The sequence below is a fragment of the Lycorma delicatula genome, chromosome 2 (assembly GCF_047948215.1).
Source record: "Lycorma delicatula isolate Av1 chromosome 2, ASM4794821v1, whole genome shotgun sequence".
Classification (NCBI taxonomy): Eukaryota; Metazoa; Arthropoda; class Insecta; order Hemiptera; family Fulgoridae; genus Lycorma; species Lycorma delicatula.
Genome location: NC_134456.1, coordinates 91,164,004 through 91,188,948, shown reverse-complemented (window position 1 = coordinate 91,188,948; position 24,945 = coordinate 91,164,004). Strand labels below are relative to the sequence as shown.

General features: G+C 28.9%; 1 protein-coding gene across 1 annotated transcript in view; it reads left to right on the top strand.

Annotated features, from left to right (window-relative positions):
• Positions 1-22,173, top strand: part of LOC142319904 (adenylate cyclase type 6-like) — a 325,853-nt gene extending 303,680 nt beyond the window's left edge. Inside the window, exons 24-27 of the mRNA XM_075357577.1 lie at positions 6,760-6,979; positions 9,536-9,667; positions 16,548-16,672; positions 22,021-22,173. Coding sequence (XP_075213692.1) covers positions 6,760-6,979; positions 9,536-9,667; positions 16,548-16,672; positions 22,021-22,173 — 630 coding nt within the window. The remainder of the gene's footprint in view (positions 1-6,759; positions 6,980-9,535; positions 9,668-16,547; positions 16,673-22,020) is intronic.
• Positions 22,174-24,945: the final 2,772 nt, after the last annotated feature.

Here is a 24,945-nt window from a genome sequence, read left to right as displayed (position 1 = left end):
TTTGATTTCTTTTAACATTTCATTTAACCATTTTTCTTCTTTTTTATTTGATTTTACCAGAAATGGCTTACAATGTTTTGTCAAAAACAAAGAGCTGTCTATTTTTGCAGTAACCCCCCTCATTTGCCTTTTTTGGGGGCATGAGACTAAGCAGTCTAGCAACAGTTCACTTAACAAATTGGCTCTACGCACTCTTATGAGATTATTAAATCCCACACTATTTTATTTACACTTTGTAAAATAGGCTGTTTTATTTTTTTATAGCATTTTAATTGCACACTTTTAACATTTTCTTTTGCTATTATTATATAATAAAATTACAACAATGTTTTTAAAACATAAAATTAACTTATTTAATTAATTAAATACATTCAATTTTGCTGAATAAAAAAAGTTTATATTATTTTAACTACAAATTACTGTAACAGCCAACGGATTTTGTCCTATTTGAAACAATTGATGCCTAAAAATTCTAACAAAACTAAGTCAAACGTATATCATAGAAATTTAAAATTTTAAAACCTACCATATTTTACGAAGAACAATTTTTTATAACACCTGAGACTTTTTTATTGTGGCTTTAGAGTATTTTAAATATTTAAAAATAAATGAATAAGCTTCAAAAATAAAAATTATCAATTTCTATGATTTCTTTAATTCCACATGCGTGTGTTTCAAAAAACAACTCACAAACATTTTTAACAAATCTAACAGACGAAAGCAGCTAGTTTTCCAGCTAACTATTGTGTGAGTTTTACACGACTCGTTCAAATGTTTAATCAATTAAAATACAATGCTCAAGTATACATAAATGTTTTCCTGACTCTTCTCTATCGATTCATTGGTTAATCATAAGAGCAAGTAGTACCAAATGGTGTCACTCGAGCTTTAAAAATTGTATTGCATGTGGAACTGATCAGTGTCACTGTGCCTGTAATAACATACTATCTGTAAGGCTGATAAGTCCTATATTGTCGCCAACCTGTTAATAAGTAAACAAAGTAATAAATTCATGACATTTCTTGTTTTAATTTTCACAGTATACTTAGATATGTCAGGCATGTCATTTTCACACACGCTACAAATCATTCATCTCATCCTCTGAAGCAATACCTAACGGTGGTCCCGGAGGTTAAACAAAAAAAAGCCTATTACCTTTGTTATATGGAAGTGAAATCAGAAAATTTTATTAATATTATGAAATAACTGATATATAACTATTAGCTTTTACAAAACCAGTTTTTAAAAAGTAAAATGTTAACTAATTATACGATGCATGATAGTTGAATAGTACTATCCTTTAATATGATATGTAGGCTATTTATAACTTGGTCTCCGGTCAGGCGTTACAAACAAAAGTTTCCGTAGCAACGTAGCGCATGCGCAGTAGATATCAGCTTTCTTTTTCTGTTTAGCCTCCGGTATGCTCCGGTATCGCCGTTAGGTATTACTTCTATCTAGAGGATGATATGTATGTAAATGAAGTGTAAAATTGTACAGTCTCAGGTCGACCGTCCTGAGATGTGCGGGTAACTGAAACCCAGCCACCAAAGAACACCAGTATCCATGATCTAGTATTCAAATCCGTATAAAAGCAACTGCCGTTACTAGGATTTGAACCTTAAAACCTTCGATTTAGAAAAAAGTAGATATCAGCTAAGCTTAAATATCGTCACTTATATAGTCATTCGTTATTTCATTCTACAACGCAGATGGAAAATCTGCACCCGAGATTCGCCTTCGGCTGTGCGTAGTTTATGCTGAGAGAATAGTGCAGGGAAGGCCGAATTAATGTACACCATGAGGAAGGAAGAGGGCGATATTCCACTGTGAGTGTTGAACTTGTCCGAAAAATTGAACATATTCATAATAAATGTTGCTTCATAATTAGTTTACTTAGTGAAAATTTACAGATAGATAGGGTTTACGAAAGCACTAACGAAACAAGTTCCGCATCACCATAAAATGAAAAGAATGGGAGTAGCATTGACTTTTTTTCAGCAATACCAGAATAAAGAAAGTGACTTTCTTGAGTGTATGATTCTGGAGACAAGACATGATTCGTTTCATCAGTAATTAGACAAAAGAACAAATAGTGGATACACATATACTTACTCGTTGACAATCCCAAATAAATTATGGCTGTACTCGACTCACTTTAAGAGTTGTAAACTCTTGTAAACAAACCACGTGGCGTTGTAATAGACAGTCTCGAAAGTTATGCGTACAGATTAAAAAGTCGCTCCTTATATGCGACTGACTACCTGTACCAAGTAATTAATAGGAAAATTCTTCAGAAAACAAGACAACGAGCATATTTTATTTGCATTTTCATTTTTTCCTTATATTATTTTTATTTCCTATCAGTTTCAGTTTTATCTTTTCTTTTTTTTTTAAACAATGACTAACTTAAGTTACCTCTGCAATATTAAAATTTTAATACAGTACTAAGAAAATAATTCAATTAAGTAATTATTTAATTACTAAATTATAGTAATATTATTTCTGAGGATTTTAAATAATTTTAGTATTCCGTAAAAAATTAATAAACATATTAGTGTTAATTACCTGTAAAAATGAAGTTCAATTTTGCAATTCCGTGCAAATCGGGTTTGTAAGAAGATCCTGAAGACGAATCTGATGTTTCGGTATTCAAATTTACGAACATATTTCAAAAAAATTCTCTCCTTTTTCAACGTTTTTTTTTTTTTTAACTTATTACAATTGACGGCCAATACTCGCACTATACTATCTTCTAGCAATTTTTCCATGTCTTTTGTTTTACACATTTTATATACCCTTCAATCTGGCTCCAGACAATTTCTATGGATTTAATGTGCAGTGTTAGGAAGGTAATCGTAAAACAACGTGAGCTTTTTCAAAGACGATTTCATTCATGACAAATCTTTTGAAACGGGATTTGTGTGTGGTTGACTGTTTTAATTAATTTAATTTTTATATTCGAATCGTCTAAAGCAGTATTTTTGACCCTTAACAACGAAATTATTATTGTCCTTTAATCTCAACATATTAGGAATACGTTCACATTTTGCACTATGGTAAGACGCATTGTCAATGACTATTACATTGTTAACCAGTAAAAGCTGCCAAGTTTTTTGTACCAATTCATGAAAACATTTCCATTCTTTTCTTGATGGTAATCACCACTCTTTTTTGATTTAAAAACCAACAAACTGTCTTGCAGAAAAATCATCTTCACTGCCGACGTGCAGAATTATTAATCCTTTTCCTTTAATACTAGGTGTAGATTTTAAACTGCATTTGAACCCTTCCAGAAATGCTTGCCTAGCAGATGTTATATTTTTGTTGGGCAAAATTTTTGACGTTATGTGTCTTTCATTTACCAAGTTTCGTCAAGGTAAAAAAACTTTTACCCAATTTTTCCAAAAGTCCTTTATTTTTTCTCAAGTACTTCCAATAGTTTTATTGCTTCTTTAATACAAAAACCGATTAATTTTAAAATTGTATAAACTTAAGTTCTTTTAAATGTAGGTAAATCAGTGTTCTCTTTCACAAGCAATAAAAATTTTTTTGGGCTGGTGCTTCATTATTTCTGAAGAAACTGTGTGCAACTTCAATCTAACAGCAGCTTTTATGAATTCATCCCACTGTGGCAAGACAGACAGATTTGCTTCTTTTCCTGTTTTTGTTTGGTGTCCGTAATACACTTGTTTCTTTAATCTCATTCTGTATGTTATGAACACTAAATGTGACACATTGGTCAGTTTGGAAGTCATTTCCTCTATATATTTTATGGATAAAGAGGGATTTTTGTTTTGTAAAGAATTAAGCACTAATATATAAAAAGTAATAATATTTTCTTCACTTTTATGTTTTACAGAGGAAGTTAAAGCCTATCAGTCATTTTTAAAGTTTAATGTAAAAAACTAATCACCTCTTAAACAGTTCAAATACAACAAGAACACTGTACAGAAAACAAAATAACAAATGTAATACACTAAAATTAATTCATACCCTAAAATATAACAGGTAAATAAAACACAGAGTTTACATATACTGCAGCCTGAAAATAGCATACAGAACTTAGGAAATAAAAGATGTAGACTACTCAGTTTTAAAACCTTGTGATACACAAAGCTAATAACTGATAAACTAAGACAATTTAACGCCAATGAATGAACAGAAACTAGAGAAGTTTAATTATTATTAATAAAGCATGATCATTAACTACTTTCTTGTATTTCACAATACCCCAATAAAAGTAGATAGGTAAATAATGTAAGAATGATTCATTTATTATTTTGTTTTGATTTGGTGCCGACTGAATCGATTATTTACAAATTAATTACATTGCAGCTGTATTTAAAGTCTTGACACCGTTGACAAAATTGATAGATGATAAAATATTATACATACTGATGAGGACTAACAAATTGAGTCACTCGGTACATTATTGGACTAAAATCTCACTACTATAAACAACAGCTAGGATAGCTCTTACAATTGGACACAGTATACCTTGTTTTGTGGCCATAAAGGATTTTGCTGGGAGAATTTAAGAAACCCATTATGGCAATAACCACAGACGTTAATTGTGATGAGTTATAGTTTAGGAAAGCAGTAAAAATAAATGACAAGTGATGCTAACAGTAGATAATTTTTTTTTTAATGACAACACAGAACCTCACACTGCTGCTAGCACTAAAGTTGTACTAAACAAGTTTATGGAAGATTTTTTACCACCCTCCTTATAACCCTGATTTGACACCATCTGATTTTCATCTGTTCATAAAACTGAAGAATTAGCTGTCTACTTGGCAGTTAAAACCTATTATAAACTCGTGGAGGAATCAGTGGTACTTTGGCTACACCATTCTTTGAAGAGGAAATATTTTTTTTTCTTTTTGGGCGAAAAATGCTTCAGTGTTATCATCACCCGAACACGATATAAGTGTTTTAAAAACCTTGTAAAAAACAACAAAATTCTCAATTAAAAATGTAAGAGAAACCCCCAGACAAACAAAACATGTAACATAAACACAAAACAATAGTATAAAAAAAATTAAAACAAAATGAAAACTCAAAGGAGAAATTTATAAACGAAATCAAAACAAACTAAAATATTAAAATAAAGACAAAACAAAAATTTTAACTAAATGCTAAAACACAAAAACATACGACTACCACAAAAAACCACAGTATTAAAAAATGTGTAAAATATTAGCATCCTGAAGAAATAAAAACACCCAGACTAAAACTTCTTTATTATTGCCCAGGATTTGACGAAAATTCCCTGGCAATTTAAATTTGCAATTATTTGTATAAATAATGGAACAGAAAATTTGTATTAAATTTTTCTATAAGAATGGAATGAAGTATAGCAATGTTTCAAAAATCTTAAATATTGTTTTTGGTCAGCCTGCTATGAATAAAGCAAGGGTTTATGAGTGGTATAAGTGTTTCCAAGAAAGTCATGAAGATGTTGAAGATGACAAGCGCCCTGGACGCCCAGCACATCAACAACCGATGAAAACGTGGAAAAAGTGAAAGAAATGATTATGAATGATGATCGCTGAATCACAATAAGAGAAGTCACTGATGATGTTGGGATATCAATTGGCTCATGCCATGATATTTTTTTGGATGTTTTGGGCATGAAATGTGTGAGCAAAATTTGTTCCAAAATTATTGAATTTCGAACAAAAACAGCGGCAAATGGAAGCTGCTCAGGAGTTGCTAAATGAAGTCAACAACAATGCAGAACTACTGAAACGTGTCATAGCAGGTGATAAGACATGGATTTATAAATATGATGTCGAAACAAAGGCTCAATCGCCCCATTGGAGTCATTCTGAATCACTAAGACCAAAAAAAGCTTTACATGTATGGTCAAATGTGAAGGTTATGCTCACCGTGTTCTTTGATTTTAACGGCATAGTGCATCATGAGTTCTTGCCACAAGATCAAACAATCAATAAGGAGTATTACCTAAAGTTCAACACCATTTGCATGAAGCAATCCGAAAAAACCCGGATTTGTGGTTCATGGGCTCCATGATAACACGCCTGCTCACACTACAATGCTTGTTCATCAATTTTTAGCCAAAAAAAAAACAGTGAATGATAGCCATATTCGCCACACATGGCCCTGTGTGACTTTTTTCTATTCCAAAAAATAAAGAGAACCTTAAAGGGCCGTCGTTTTACAAGCACAGATGAGATTAAAAGCAAATAGCTGAAAGAGCTAAACACTATTCCAAAGATCAAGTTCCAGAAGTGTTTCAGGGATTGGAAGAAGCACTGGCATAAGTGTATAATATCTAATGGGGACTATTTTGAAGGGAATAACATTAATGTAAACGAATAAATAAAATTCTTTCCAAAAAACAAAAATTCTCGTTACTTTTTGAACACACCTCATATATAATCATGAATAAAATAAAAATTTACTCTTAGAATCACTTTTGAATTTTTTATATTATTATTTCTTAATAATCTTAAGACTTAGATCATGCTCTATACTGATGTTTAATTATTGATTATTAGTTTATAGTGGAAGTGTATTTTTATTAAGTTATAACGTAAAGCTAGGAACATAAAGGCCTCTTGGCTTACACCATTAGTTTTCCAACCTTGCAACTATATTTAGAACACCTTTCCAATACTCCTGAACTTTGAATAACATCTGACTGTAGCATTAATGAGAGAGGTAAAAGAGTTTTCAGGCAAGCAATTTATATAATTAGTATGTAATCCAGTTTTATTTTTATTTTTTCAGGAACTCTATCATGAACAATGTGAATTTGTTTGTATTTTATTTGCATCCATTCCAAACTTCTCAGAATTTTATGTAGAGTTGGAAGCAAACAATGAAGGAGTGGAATGTTTAAGATTGCTAAATGAAATTATAGCTGATTTTGATGAAATTCTTGCTGAACCACAGTTTCATTATATTGAAAAAATTAAATCAACAGGTGCTACATATATGGCAGCATCAGGTAATTTTCTTATCATATCATATTACTTTATTCTTTTCGAAATATTTTTACAAATTTTTCCTTGCATTTAATTGCTTGATTTAATGCATTGTACTGATTGCCGATTCTCTAATGAATATAATCAGAAAAAATATTTTCACTAACACATATCTGAATAGAATGATTAAAGAGCATGTTCCGCTCACATTTTTATGACTAAATTAGCACAAAAAGTTAAACATTATATCACTTTAATTTTGAACTGAATGAATAGAATACTAAATCATGGCTATGTACGAGTGTGTTCTACTGTTTTAAATAAATAAGTTATTTATTAAACAATACATGTAAAACAATTCATTAATTGATAAAGAATAATAAGATTACAAGATTGCAGCATTCTTAGTAAAATAAAAAAATTAAACCAATATCATATCTCTACATATTACTCTTAGAAAAGTAAAGAAGTTAAACCTATAATGTATCATGTCTCTTTAATGTAAATTAATTCTTATTTTATTCATTATAGTATGTGATAATTTATTTAAATATATTATTTTGAACTAGGTTAACTTTACCTTTTCTTTATTAAACCAGAGAATCTGAAAACATTTCAAACCTTTATCCCAATACTCCCTTATGTAACAATGACTATAAAAAGGCAAAAAAAATTAGGCTGTATTGTCTTTCTCATCCCAGTTCTTCCTGCTAGTCAGTTGAATACTAGACATCACAAAGGTCTGTTTTGTGAAGCTAGTGTGCAGGAAATCTTATTGGCTTTTCTTGAGTTCACTCTCTCTAAATAAAAATGTGGTGTTTCTACTTTCTTTTTGCAATAATAAAAAAATAAAAAATTTTTAACTATAATTTAACTAATAAAATTCAGTCAATATATAGATATATCAAGATAATGAAATATAAAATTATTATTAAAAGTAAATAGATAAGGTAAAGCTATGGGAAAGTGTGTGGTAAAAGAGATTACTCATGTACCATTTCGGGCAGAATAGATGAAGTGCGTCTGCAGTGACCTTGTCCATGATAGAGACTGTAGTTGAATTCATCTGTCAATTAGGGTAATTACGTGTGTTAAATTGACAATTTCTGCTTATTTTGAAGATGTGCTTGGATTTTCAAGAATGTTTTGTATATCTTCATACAAAACGTTTGTCTTTCTAAGACTGCATTTTAAGTAGTTTCTCAATTATTCTTTGTTTTGACTACTATTTATGCAGTTTTAAATCATTGTAAAAATTTTCAAGGCAACTACATAGCTAGCACTGATTAGAAGATATTTCACAGGTTTTTAATTTGTTTCAATTAGAAAAGAGATTAAAATTCATTTATGAGATACTGAGAGATACTATTTTATATATATATATATAAGCCAATATTTTTTTCTATTTTATTTTAGACAGTTTTTTAAATTTTATTTTTGAGATTACAAATCTTAATTAAACATGCATCAGGGTCAGTGTGAAAATGATAAAGGAGAGTGCTTACATCAGTGGCGAATTATTTATGGATTGGATGACTCAACAGTTCATCACATGGAAACCAACAGGTAAAGGTTTGCTGATACTTGAAGTACATAGTTTCCATGTGAACAGCCCAGACATGTTCCAGGTTGCCTCTGATGTTATCATTCTTTGCTAGCCAAGTCATACAACCCATTAACTAAAACCTATGGGTTGAAGCATATTTAAGACTTTTAAAACCTAATTTAAAGATGCTTGTGGAAAATTGATCACAGTTTGACGCAAAATAGGACAAATTGCAAGAAAGGATTTTGGTGAATTTTTCAATTCAGCATGGTCACACTGTGCGATATCCAGCTTGCAACTTCTGCTTCCTGTTCCACCATCATATATCCTTTAAGTGGATGCAATTCCCAAAAATGCCTATTTGTTAATCTGTAATCAAAAGCCACAGCAAAGTAACACTGATCAATCTAATACTCCTACAACTCCTTCAGTTATAATTTCATCTTCTCCATCTATTCCAAACTCCTTCATCTCTTAGTAAACCAACCACATCAACAGTGCATGGTAAAATTGCATCTTCCTCAAATAGTTTTCCTATCTGTTAACTGTCAACTTCTGCACAAGTTAAAATAACAGCAAGAGGGGTTTTGCAAAAGATTTTGCCTATTCCTCTCAGATTAGAGCCTTCAAGATCAAAAAGGAAGCAGCTGCAGCCAGTGTTATTGAGTACATTTAATAAAAGGAAGAAGACCGAAGCCAGTTTAAAAAATTGAAACCAACAGAAAATAAGAAGAAACAAGGAGTAAAGTTTTAGAAATCTAAACTAACAGCAGAAAAAAGTAGAGGCTATAAAACATTGTAATTAGATATGGAATGGAACTTTCATGTACTTGTTTGCCTATATACAGCAACAACAAAGAAAAATAGATCATCATATCTGTATTTTGTCTTTTCATTATGTAGCAGTTTTACATTAGTTTAAATTTCCTACATATCTGGGTCACAAATAAGATTAGTTATAACTTCTTGTATAAAAGTATATTATAAGATTAAGTAACTAATATTCATTTATTAATAAATCTCATTATTTCAGGTTTAACCAAAGCTACGTGCGATCTACAAAACATGAAACATGTCACTGCTATGGCAGATTATGCCCTAAGGATTAAAGAGCAGCTTGCTAATGTGAATGAACACTCTTTTAATAATTTTAGAGTTCGTATAGGCAAGTAAATAAGTGATTAAATTAATAACGTAAATTATTTTTTACTTCTTTTAATTTCTGTGATTTATTATGCATTTTTATTGGTTACTAAAATGAAATATAGGACATTGCATTGTTAATGTAGTAATAATTAAAATTAATTATTGAAATAATCAGTATAATTATGACATTATGACAATAATAATGGTTTTGTTTATAAATAATTCATATAAAAGGTAGTTTAATATAATGGAGAACGAAAAATTTTAAAAGTGTACAAGAAAATGAACTAGTATCTAAATGGAAATTATACTACAAAAAAATCATATTCATATTTCATTTACAACCCCTAAAATTAGGAAGGGGGAGTAAATAATCACCATTTACAAGAAACGTTTTATCTCAGATATGATTTATCTCAGAATTCTTTAACCAAAATAAACAGAACATTTTGCTCTGTGATATGTAGAGACAGTTTTTTGCCTGTTTTCACTATTTCAGAAAAAAACTTTTTTGCTAAAATTAACAAAAATGATGTTTCCTTGATATTTTATTTATTTAATTTCATGTGAATTATTTTAAGATAACTTCTCTACTACATAACACAGATCAAGAATTTATGTGCAATTTAAAAAAAAAAATCATCAAAATATCATGCATACATGTTTAGTTATAATGTTTCTAGTGTTTTAAAATCCTGGAAAAAGTTTAAGGGAAATGTAAAGAACATTTTTAGTACATAATTTATATATTCTGGCCTTGTCATCATGAATTTCTGAAAGTTCTAATTTTTGGAATACAGACAGCTGTACTCTTATATTTCTATGGTAATGTCACCTGTACTTACATGAGAAGGCCTTTCATTCATGAAAAAAAAGTTTTCAGAAATGTAAAAAACATTTTTAGAACATAATTAATTGATAAATTCAGGTCTAACATCATGAATTTCTGAAAGTTATGATTTTTGAAAATCGGACAGCTGTATACTAATATTTTCTGTGCTAATGTTATCTGTACTTATATGAGAAGGGCCAACTTTTGGTTCGTTATCTTAAACTAAGGAGCTACCAGGGCAACTAAATTTTTTGCCAAATGCTTTTCATTCATAATTTGAATTTTTGATTTTCGTTCTCTTAAATTTTGTTTTTGTGAAGTATGTAGTTTTGTTGGTCCCATATTATAATTTATTTTATACACAAAAATTATAAAAAATATAAAAAAAAGAAAAGAAAAGCAAATGTCTGTACTATAACCGATACATAACATGTGGCCAAATAAATAATCTAGATAGTTCAGTCATATGTGAACAATGTTTTAAAAACGGCATCTTATTTACCCAAAATAACTACACGAAGTGAAATAAAAAACAGTAATGATACAATGTAAATAATTTACACCACAAATCCAAAAGTATTTGTCAAAATATTACATAGTAAACAAAATTCCATGAAACAAATAAATATACTACTCAAAGTGTAGTGCTATTATAAGGTAGAAAAAAAATTGTACTAAAAAAAGACAAAATAATTTAAAATGAGCCCTAAATGAACTTACTTATTTATCACTATTGAAACATGAGAAATAAATTTTTTTAAATCTACAAATTTTTTGTTTAAAAAAAGAAATTTCATCTAGCAACGACCTATAAAAAAATTATTTTTTTAATATTTAGAGTTAAAATACAGAAAAAATAATTATATCACATTAAAAAGCATATTTTAAAGAATCAATAAATGAAAAAAAAATTATTATTTTTTTTGTCAGAATTCGGTTGACTACCCCTTGATAATTATAGAGGAAGAAGAGGAAGTCAAAGAGGATGAAATGGGAGAAACAATACTGAGATCTAAATTTAAGAGAGCATTAAAAGATTTGAATGGCAGAAAGGCTCCTGGAATAGACGGAATACCTGTAGAATTACTGCGCAGTGCAGGTGAGGAAGCGATTGATAGATTATACAAACTGGTGTGTAATATTTATGAAAACGGGGAAGTTCCGTCAGACTTCAAAAAAAGTGTCATAGTCTTGATACCAAAGAAAGCAGGAGGAGAGAAATGTGAATAATACAGAATAATTAGTTTAACTAGTCATGCATCAAAAATCTTAACTATTCTAGAATTCTATACAGAAGAATTGAGAGGAGAGTGGAAGAAGTGTTAGGATAAGACCAATTTGGTTTCAGGAAAAGTATAGGGACAAGGGAAGCAATTTTAGGCTACAGATTAATATTAGAAGGAAGATTAAAGAAAAACAAACCAACATACTTGGCATTTATAGACTTAGAAAAGGCATTCGATAACGTAGACTGGAATAAAATGTTCAGCATTTTTAAAAAATTAGGGTTCACATACAGAGATAGAAGAACAATTGTTAACATTTACAGGAACCAAACAGCAACAATAATAATTGAAGAACAAAGAAGCCGTAATAAGAAAGGGAGTTCGATAAGGATGTTCCCTATCCTCGTTACTTTTTAGTCTTTACATAGAATTAGCAGTTAATGATGTTAAAGAACAATTTAGATCCGGAATAACAGTACAAGGTGAAAAGATAAAGATGCTACAATTTGCTGATGATATAGTAATTATAGCTGAGAGTAAAAAAGATTTAGAAGAAACAATGAACAGCATGGATGAAGTCCTACGAAATAACTACCGCATGAAAATAAACAAGAACAAAATGAAAATAATGAAATGCAATCGCAATAACGAAAATGGACTACTGAGTATAAAAATAGGAAGAGAATAGATTCTGGAGGTAAAAGAATTTTGTTATTTGGGAAGTAGAATTACTAGAGATGGACGAAGTAGGAGCGATATAATATGCCGAACAGCACAGGCGAAACGAGCCTTCAGTCAGAAATATAATTTGTTTATATCAAAAATTAATTTAATTTCAGGAAAAGATTTTTGAAAGTATGTTTGGAGCGTAGCTTTACATGGAAGTGAAACTTGGACGATTGGAGTACCTGAGAAGAAAAGACTAAAAGCTTTTGAAATATGGTACTATAGGAGAATGTTAAAAATCAGATCGGTGGATAAGTAACAAATGAAGTGGTGTTGTGGAAAATTTTATTAGTATTAGCTATTATTACAGGTATATCAAATATTAGATATGAAATGAATGGAACATTATAAATCTGGTGGAAATTTTTGTCAGAATGCTAGAGAAATGATACAGAATGAGTACTAATCAATACAATGAAATTTTATTCAACATATGTTTTAGATCAAGTTTTTATAAACAGAGTTGAGACAATGGTAGAAACTCAAGCAAAAGAAAATAAAATGTAAGATAATGAAATGACCCTTTTAAAGAAATACTAGGAAAACAAAAATGATTATGCTATAGAAATAAATGAAGAAAAAGTAAGAGTGGAAGTATCTATGAAAAAATCTGATGTGGACATCACATGATTTCCTTGTATGCCTATTAAATTAGATATAAATTTTTTTTTTAACATTACATGTACACAAAATTTTATTTCATTAATAACTTCTGATATTTTTTATTTTTACTGTTTTGAATTATTATTTATCATAAAACTTTTTTTTACAGAGGATAATTTAATAAATCAATATATTTAAATTAAAAAAAAAAAGTTAAAAAAAAGAGGAGATGAAGTCTTATTCAAACTGATGTCCCTTGTAACATCCAAATATTTCATTTAGCTAAAACTCTGGAACCGATGAAAATAAATACCACTTATGATATATCGTTGAAAAGCTCTCAATGAGGGCTTATTACTGCAGTTAAGAAAAAGTCCCAAATCTTTTGGATTTTGAGTTTTTTGCACACTTTTGGTCCAGTTGATTGCAATCAAAAGGAGGTGCACAAACTAGATGTTACAACAGTCCTAAATCCAAAATTTCAACATCCTATGGCGAATCATTTTTGAGTTATGCAAGATACATATGTACATACATACATACGTATGTACATATGTACAGATATCGTGCCAAAACTAGTCAAAATGGATATTTTTGTTGAAATCTGGAAACCGAAATTTTTCACAATCACAATACTTCCTTTATTTCATACTAGGAAGTAAAAATAAAAGCAATGTTTCAGACTGGAATAAAAGACAAATAGGTAGACTAACAAAGAGATGCCAAGATAAGGAAGATGCAAGAGGGTAACGCACAAATCGTTAAAAACATTTTAAGATTTACTTGAAAAAAGTGATAGAATACACAAAATGAATTTTAGAAAATGGGAAGACAATCAATCAATCTATAGAACTTCAGTTTTTTAAAGAATTTCATTCATTGATAGTAGTTTAGAAGTAATAATTATTCAGAGTGCATATAAAAAATTTATTTCCATATAACTGATAGATTTTCATGTACATTTAAATATTAGAGTAGTGTTAACTAACTGAAAATGTTAAATTATGTATACTATTCACAGAATTAAAATACTATTTTAAGAATAACATTTAATTTATACTATTAAATATAAAATCAATTAGCAATAATTTTTTATTAAAATAGAATATTTCTAAAAAGAACGTTAGTACTTATATTTAAAAGCAGTTCCTAATATTCTTTTTATTGGACATAACTGTACTTGATATACAGGAATGTCATAGTTTTACATCATAATTGATAATTAACTAAGAGATTTTAAATGATTTTTTAAATCTTCATACATTTTGTAATTTTTTTTTTTTTATTAAAATTTTTTTATTAACATTTTAGATTAAATTAAAAGAAATGTATCTTAGCCAAACATCTCAACTGAAGAGACTTTTTACATCTCATACTTGCACAGCACATTTTTTTTGCTCTATAGCTTTCACATTTTTGGAAAAGATGTCTTGCAATCTCATGTATATGTTGGCATAATCTACATACAAGTCTTCTCTATAGAGTCCATTACTTCTTAAACAAAATCTATGAATAACACTCTAAGCAGGAAACTTATAAATCTGCTAAAACTGTTGAAATGAGGAACCTTGTAAATCTCTAGGTTTGCAAAGTTCCTCAACAGGAAACCTGTAAAATTTTGTTACAGGTTAGGTTTGCCTACATTTATTTATTTCATCAGAAACCCACTGTTTAACTCTACCAAGGCTAAGTCCACACTCTGATTCAAGAGAAATAAATGAATTATTTGAATATTCTCAGCCTGAAAGTCAGCTCTCTCTTTATCATCAACTCCTGAATGTTATGCAACGTTAAATGTTATGCAATTACGCAACCAGCATAATTGTACAGAATTAAAGGATAAGATGTAAAAGTACTTTATGACTGTCCCAAACAAGTAGAGAATCAAACTGATCTGATTTATGAATCTCAAGAACTGTCTGAAAATACGATAATGCATTTGTTAACATATCCATCTCCAGATGTAGGCAGGTAAACCAAAGAATTTCAAATATTTCATACTGAAAGACTACAACATATTTCTCAAGGTGAGACTTTTTTTTTTGCAATTGTATCAGGTGGAGACCAGACCCAATTTTTAAGTTTAACTCAGTCTCCACCCTGCAAGAGGTCACCACCTCTGCAACAAACAGCCGCCCTGAATAATTTTCAGCCACACAATGGCAAATAGTTGTTCAGTACAATTTTCATATACTGAACAATGTTATGTTCCATACTTTTTCCCCCTTTCATGTAATAATGAAGAACAAGAAGCAGAAAACCCATTGCAGTCTTACACAGTAGCACCACCACAACACAAATTATTGTCACACCTGAAGTATACATCAGTTACATGCACGATAGCACCATTGAAACAGGAATTACTGTAGCACCCGAAATATGCATCACATTTTTTATTCTTTAAGATAGCACGATAAAATGACATGAAGCATTAGATTACATAATACAACCAACTCCAAAAAAAACATTGCAATTTGGCATGATTACACCACCACGACACCATTTGCACTTAAACATGAAGAGGAAACACAAAAACCTAGTATAACTAGCTACCCAACACGTTAGCACCACCGCAACACAAATTACAGTGGCACCCAAAGAATACAACCCATTTTTTAAATATACATAATCAAATGACAACACACTTAAGTTGATTTCATCCATTTACATAGAGAAGTCCCTAAGGTCCACAAGTAAACATGCACAGGGATGAACAGGAATCAGAGAACCTCTACTTACCCTTGTCCGCCTCCCTACCGCAAACAATGGCCGCTATGACTTTCCATGCAGCCTCCGACTTGAGCATCTTGGTGATCATGCTTTCAGCCACCAACTTCCTGAACTCCTTGACTACTGAGCACCGTACATCATACCAGCACCCACACCAGAAAGGTTGAGTCTTAGGTTTGCCTTATAACTCACCAAAATGTCCAAAATTAACTTTCCATTAATTCATGAACCATCTGTATACAAAATTTCCATTTTGGCTAGTTTTTCAGTTACATCATTTGGAGGATTTTAGAAATTAAATCTTTTAAATATGAATATATTACCAACAGATAAAAAATACAGTAACAAATATCTAAATAACATAAAAGACCCAACAGTATTTCAAGAGTGATTAGTGGTGCAGTTTCAATAGCTCAAGAGATAATAAGAAAAACTAATCTCTGTAAACCTGCCAACTACTCCCAGCCCATTATTTGAACTTTCTGCCACAAAATCTCTGCCCCAACCATAAGTTGTGATAAAATATTCATTAATTTTAGTAAATTAACTATTTTACTGTATTTTAATTTGAATATTAATCCCCTCTAAAATATATACTGTTATGAGAGAATATTAATGTGATACTAGATGATTTAATACTTCAAATTTCTTTATAAATGTGATGTTATGTTAAGTTTGTGTTTTTATGTTATATCTTAAAATATAAAGAGAGCATTATATTTTACAATTATACTATAAACAATAATTATAGTCAACAAACAAATATATATTTTTTTTTGTAGGAATAAATATTGGAACTGTAGTGGCAGGAGTTATTGGTGCTCGTAAACCTCAATATGATATTTGGGGTAATGCAGTTAATGTTGCCAGTAGAATGGATTCAACGGGTATGCTTGACAGAATACAGGTAAATCATTGCTACAAGTACATTTATAAACAACAGTGATTCTACAATGTTTGTCACAAATAAAACTTATACAAACTATTCATTTTTAATAACAAACTGAAATGAGTAATTTTTACACAGTAACCATAATTAAACTTAAAATACCTTTTTTAACAAATTTAAACTTAATGGACATTTTTATATGCTGTGTTTTTTATGTACATTTTACTAACTTCAACATTCAAATTTGAACATTTTTTTTTTTTTTTTTTGAGTTTGTACTGATTAATTTTTTATTTATACCAGATTGTAATTAAAACCTAATTCTATAAGATTAATTAAAGTGAAACACAACCTAACCAGTTTTTAATCAACCTTCAGTTATTCAATCAGATTAAAAATTAGGCGAAGAAGGTTAGCTAAAAGTGAATATGCTTTTATGAAAGTTTTATTTCTTTCCAATAAATATTGAACCTACTTTAGTCCACTTTAACAATTTTACTATGATAAGTTATATTGTCAAGAAGCAAGGTCGTTTAATATTCAGCTTTTATTTACTATATAACTTTCAGACTATCATTTAAATCAATAAAGCAGATAAAAATTTTAATAATTTTATCTTATACAGATGACTCAGTAGGAAAGGGAATAATTTGGGAACTGATTTTGGAAAAATTTCATATTCCTTACAAACATATGTTCGAAACTGCTGTGTTAAGTTACGGCTAGCGAAAAATTTCACCCATATTTCAGTTCCCAGGTGAAATTTTTGGCATTATATAAGGGGTAAACTTGCTGGTTTCTTATGTTGACTTGAAAAAATCTAATAAAACAGTTCTCAGAACTGTATTTCCCGAGATTTTCATGATATCCAACGTAAAACAGGAAAATTCGGTGACGAAAACACGTTTTTTTTAGGTTTGAAGTACAGTAATTTTGTTAAATGAATATTAAATGCGTAAATTTTATTATCAAAACTTGTATGGAAATAAAATTTTGAGAAAACTGATGTAATAAAGTCTATGAAAGATAAAAAACCATAAACTTTTTATTAACAAAAACAAAACAGAAAAATGTTAGTTTGTTAAAATTAAAAACAGCTGTTTTTAGTATACAATAAATTTGGATTTTGGAAAATTTAAATACTTTTTTTTTTTTTTTAATTCTAAAAAACTACTCAGTGCAGTTTATACTGAATTAATTTACAATAAATGTTCGAAAAAAAATTCTACCATTGATATCGATGCACCTTTCAAATCCTTAAAAATCGTTTTGTCACTAACCTAATAATATACGTTTCTTGATGAGATAGCTGTACTGAGAAACTGAGCGAGCGAACAATACATCACGTGTGTCCAATTTTTGTTTGGTATACCATGCATTTCACATCCTATCCAATAAACAGTGTTCTAAGGGCGTAAGGTCCGATGAGTTACGGGGCTAATTGTTACCTCAAACAAACCCTAAACCCTAATAATTTAAAGCTACAAAAATTTAAGATAAAGCTACCTAACATTATCATAATTTTATATTAAAAAAAACCAATGGTTCAAAATAGTTGGAAACAAACTTAAAAGCTAATATAATAATTAATCTTGATTTTCAAAAATGACACTACTATAATATTAAATTTGTTTTTAAAGAACCAAAAATAAATATTTAAATAAAACATATGTAATTATCTTATTAAACTTAAACTTAAGATAGGAATTAAACCATGAGGTTTTTTTTTTTTTTTAATAATTATGTATTTTTAAATATACTTATTCTAATATAATTATCTTTTTTAGGTCTTTTAAACTTTAAAATTTATTTCAATGCATTAAATTATTTTAAATAAGAACTTATTTAATTTAATTAAATTTATTTTAGATGATTATTTTTACAAAAACTATTTTACATTAAAATAAAAATCTATATTAAATTAAAATCTTTATTTAAATAAAAGATGGTATAGATTATATAATAAATTTTTTAATTTATTTAACACTTATAAATTAAAATATTATATTTTATAAGATTAAATATTAAAGGGTGAAATAGCTATATTTAAATAAATATATTACTATATATAATATATATATTATAATATAATATATCGACCAAAAGGAATCGTTCCCTTCGTTCAGTCCATTTACCAGTCAAATTTTTAATCTAAGAATTGTCTTACTTCATTCGCGTAATATGCTGGTGCTCCATCAACTTTATGGTACATTTCAATTCGTTTCACCAATGGCAAATTTTCAAGCTCCGTGAAAATTTCTCATTGGTCGAAAATTTCGATTAAGCGTTCACTTAAAACTGTTTCTGGAAGTTTGATTCACTTAAGCATGTAGGTTTTCTTTAGATCAACAATGTGAATTCCATGTGTTGATGGGATTAAGGGTACAAGAGAAAAATATTAAAAGTTAAAGAACACGACAGCCCAAAAAAACATTGCTCTTTCATACAAGATAATTAATGAGTATGCGGGTGACAATTTTGTATATAATATAATTTTGTTTTCAAATATTTTACACTTATTTAAAGATATACATAAATATATATATAAATAAATATATATGTTTATGTAGCCTATGACAATCCTGGTAATGTAAGAATTCCTATGCGGAATCATACACCTAAATCAATTCAGCCATTTAGCTGCTACAGTGTAACATACATACACCCTAAATACATTACACTCCTTTTTGGGCAGTCGTGTAAAACGTAACTCTTCCAAAAATAGCGTAAACCAAATTAAGTAGTAATTGAATAGTTTATTTCAAAAACCTTTTATGCAGAATTATATTCATATGGAATGTTGCAGTTTCTGAAATAAACGATTCAATTATTGCTAACCCATTGACAAAAATGTAGTTGTATGCATGGTTATATGAACTTTCTGCACATAATAAGGATGCATTCCGTGAGCATGTAATGTCGTCCATACTGTACTTTGAGGACTGTTGAGTTGTGTAGAAATTCTTTGCATGCTAGTTATAGGATTAAGCTGCACCCTTGAAGAATGTTCCATCCCCCTTTCATCACCATGTACCAGTTGACATTCAGATGAAATATGAGAGCTGGGAAGAGTACTATTCTCATGAAGATTATTAAAAATTCTACATAATTTTTCAAAGATCTAAATTTATTGTATTAAAACAACTGTTTTTCATTTTTTTAAATTCGTAATACCTTTCTGTTTTGAATAATAAAAGTTGATTTTTTTTGTTTTTCATAGAATTTATTGGATCAGTTTTTTCAAAATTTAATTTTCTACACATTCTGATAATAGAATGTACACATTTATTATTCATTAACAAAGTTATTGAACTTCAAACCTAAAAAAAGTGTTTTTGTCGCCAAATGTTTCTGTTTTACGTTGGATATCATAAAAACTACGGGAAATACAGTTCTGAGAGCTGCTTTATTCAATTTTTTCAGTCAAAAAACATAAGAAAACATCAAGTTTACCCCTTATATAACACCTTAAAAATTTCAGTGTGACCCTATTTCACTGGGGGAATGAACCCAGGCAAAATTTTTTGCTAGCAATAACTAAGTAACAAAGTATTTTTGTACATGTTTGAATATCCCCCCGAGTTAGTCCAGTGGTTAACTCATCGTCACAAAAAGTTGTTTAACAGCTGATTTTCAAAGTTGAAGGTTCTAGGTTCAAATCCTAGTAAAAGTTAGTTACTTTTATAGGGATTAGAAAACTAGACAGTGGATACCGGTGTACATTGACAGTATACAACTCAGGAATGGTTGGCCTGAGTCTGTGCAAGACTGCATCTCATTTACATGCCGTACCTATCATCCTCATCTCAAGGGAGGGTTTACTTATTGTTCACTAGTTGAACAGATTGCAACATAAACATTAGGAAAATAAAATAAAGAATGTTTGTATGAACTTTTTTCCGTATATGAAGCTCTAGAATCAGTTCCTAAATTATTTTTCTTTCCTACTGAATCACTCTGTATAATGAAAAATAGATTTTAGAAATCTTTTAGAATTTTTTTTATAATCTCCTTTCAGTTGAATACTGTTGTTCAAGCTTTTGATACCATCATAAAAGTACAGTTTACTAAATTTCCAAAATATATGTTTGTGTACATATATACCTGATGCTGGGAGGGCCCTGAACCAGGGCCCCTGGAGCCAGCCCTGGGGAGCTAGTGTTTGACTGCGCCAACCTAGGCCATGGGGATCCAGGTGCGGAACTCCCTGGCTAGATGGTCAGATGGTTCAAGTGTTTGTTTCATTGTTAAATGCAAATTTCTTTCCAGCTTGTCATTTTTTCATCTTTGCAATCAAGAGTCACAATTCATTAAATATGGAGAATATGGAAGCAGTTCACAGTATAATTCATGTAATTTTGCTTGTGCAATTGATTCTATCCAAGTTTTTGCATTATCTTGATGAGAAAGCACTTTTTCCTTTGTCAAGTATGACAACTTTAGCTTGATTTAGTCAGTCAATTGATCAAATAACATTACATGTTATTCTCCTGTAATGAATATCATTCCAAGGTAATCAATTAATTTTACCTCTTGTTCATACTAAAAAAACAAATGCTATTCTTTTGGAGTGAATGTAAAGTTTTACAGGTGGATTTTCAACACACAAATGTTCACTTAAGATGTGCTGAACACTGTTATTTGATTTTTTTACAATATAGTGGACTTTTCAACAATTTCTGATATCTTATTTGGATGTCCAGCATGTGGTTCTTTCATGCTTGTGTGATCATGTTTGGGTTCATTAAAAAAAAATAGCAAATGGTTTTTTTAACTTTGGAGAGTAACCAGAAATATTATTGAACTCTATAAAGACATCCTGAGCTTTTAAATGCAAATATTGAAACATACAATACACATATTTTCCATTTAAAATAAATTGTTTACTTTGATTGGCTGTAATAAGTAAGTTAATGATTGGCGTGTTATAAAACTTTTCAGGAAACATGTAAAAGCTAATATTTGTCAATTACCATATAAGTTAATCATCAGTAGTCCCATCTGGTGCTTTTTTGAGGTAATTATCAAATATTCATATATTCACAGACCAGGAAATAAGTATAGAGCAAAAATCCTTCTTAAAATTAAAACTTAATTTTTATGTAATTATTTAATATTTTTAAATTGATTTTAAGTCCATTCTGTTACCAGTGAAAACTGATTGTTTAGAAAACAAGTGAACACCATTGTTTAGAAAATGGTAAACCTGAGATACTATAGGACTATACTAAAATATTGGTGTTACATTTAACCCCAACTTTTGAGCAATTATAAAATTAAAACCAAAATTATTGTTATTAGTGTGTGTGTATGAAAACATTATGTATTTGTCAGTTAGAATTGCTAAAAAGGCATTTTTATTATAGGTAACACAAGAAGTGTTCCAGATTTTAGAGAGTAAAGGATATCCATTATCTTGCAGAGGAAGTATAGAGGTTAAAGGAAAAGGAACAATGGTTACATATTTTCTTAATGGTTATGCAAATACAGCAACATCAAATAATAACAATAATCAGTAGTACATTCTTTTTTATGAGTAACCTATCATAAAGAGACTTCTTTTACCAAATTCTACATGTGATCATTAGAATAAGAACACTGAAATAATTAATCATGCTATTGTATATAAAATATAAGGCCTACTGTTTTTAGCTATGTAATTTTTTTTACATCAGGTTTTTAAGATATAATTTCTATTTTCCAGCAGAGCACTGCTTAAGTTAAGGTAACTGACTATTTTTAATTAGAAAAGGAAAATATAAGAACAGTTTTTAAATAAAATACAGGTCATGTCATTATATAGTAGTACAAAACAGAACAAAATTAAGAAGATAAGGGGAGTCCTCAGCTTTAGATAAATAAAGTTCTTTTGAATATAATATATTTATTGAATTGTGTAAATTAATTCATACTTGAGTTTGTAACATTTGATAAATATTATATTTAAATAGTTCATAATTTAACATTTGTTCAAAAAATGATTACAAAATCTATGTTGTGTAATGTTTATTTACATAAGACTGTGGATAAGTAACTATATAAAATTTCACAGAGGAAATGAAAAACTTCCTTCGGCATCTAGAACCAATCTTCTTTTGACTGCATACAAATTCTTCACAGGATTTGGGTAAATTGCATAAAGCTATATATTTTTTTAAGCTATAAATGCATTAACCATTGTACAGATGCAAATCATAAATCCCTCAACATAAACAACCTTGATATTTTGCATGTTTACGAAAAAGGATTGACTTCATAACACAAATGTTTCAGAAATGTTCTACCATACTTTGTCAGTGTACTCCTCTCATCAAGATAATGAAAAAAAATTCATATAGACATAGATCTGGTAACATTGTTTTTGAGTTGTGGCTAGTGAAAGATTTTGTCTTCATTCTGCTCTAAAGGTCAAATAATCACTAAAGCTCTTTGAATACAAATTATTGATTTAATTTTATTATCTTTCTCAGTATTAAGTTCTCTATAAATTATGTCTAAGTTTTATTTGGATATTAAAAATTTAACAAAGGAAATTTACACCAAATCTAAAAATAATAACATGCTTTTCAACTACAATTTTAGGTTTTAAAACAATTTTCTGGAAGAAAATACAGTTTTAGGACATGATTTTGCATATATAAAAATTGCTCTGAAAATATGTACGAGTAAACCCACTAATTTTGCTCAAGAATCTGTGTGTAGAATAAGACATTATTTGACCTTGGCCTTCCCGTTACTCAAAAATAAAGCATTTCCAGACCTAATTTATTTGAATTTTTTTCATTATTTTGATGAGAGGAATATGCCTATAAATTATGGCAGAAACTTACAGAAACACTATTGTTTCTATTGTTGTATAAGCACACGACAATATTTATAATGAACAAACACAATTCAAATTCTTTCAACTGCATTTTAAAAATGCGATTCAAGAAGTGTCTAGCGATTCAAGAAAATCGCTAGACACTTGTTCCTAGAGGTGAACAGCTCACACTAATCACTAATGATGATTGCAAGAGTAAGTAAAATCATTTATGACATCAATTTTTAAAACACTATTTAATGAATTTGGTTCAGTTTGTCTTAAAAACTCACACTAAATGTGAAAAAATTAAAAAGTTGTATGCTGTTTATTTACAAATAATTTTTTTTATTAATCAAATGTGAAAAAAATTAAAAGTTGTATGCTGTTTATTTACAAATAATTTTTTTTTATTAATCAAAACAATCTCTTTTTTCATCTCTGCAAAACATATCATGTACCATCAACACCCTCTATCTTTTCTGAATTTTATGTCTGACTAAAGATCCAAATATCAACTATTTCTTCTGTCTCTTAAATGGCATTGCTTGTAAAATGTGCAAATACTATTATTTTTTGCCATAAATATGAATTTATAAATATGTTATCATGTTCAAAGTTTAAAGTTCTATAAGTCTCCCGCACTCCAATTCTTTCCACCAATGTACAAGTGAATTAAAAAAGTCTTACAAATAAAGTAGAGGACTGCCTGAAGTGATTTTCAAGTTTCTTTGCAAAGATATTTTTGAATTCTTTCTAAACTTATGTATAACATTAATAATAATAATATTAATGTTAAACATTAATAACTTTATGTATAACATTATCAATTATTTTTACAATGTAATTTTAGTTCATTTAAATTTTTCCTAAAATTACTCTCAGAATTTAAGGTACCAATACTACAACAAATACATAAAATTATATTGTATGAGTTTGTTAATATGATAATTTATAAGAAACTATATCATTATTATAAAATAGACCTTATGTAATAATTATAGCTAATTGTTTACATTTCTTATAATATTTTATGTACGGTTGCATATTATTTTGAGTAAAAGTGTGAAAAGAATAATTTAAGAAAAATATTTTTTTCTTAATTTAAAATATGGTATCTAAAGATACCATATTTTCTATCATTCCATGTTTGCAGCAAATAAATTCTTTGCATTTATTTGCATATGTTTCACAAATATTGTAAATATGTTCTATTGATAAGATTCAAAATTATAAGAAAATCACTACTACCAATATAATTATAAAAATTATAATTATAATATTAACAGAATTGTCATGACATGACAAACAGATTTATTCTTTTGTGGATTAATCTATTTTAATGACTACAAATTATTTTTTTACCTTCATGCACCTTATTCTATATAAAAGTTTTGAATTACACAGAATTTTTATACATATATATTTTTTTATTTAATACTCTTTTTTTTATAAATGGCGTGTTAATTTAACAGGTTTGTTAGATAAT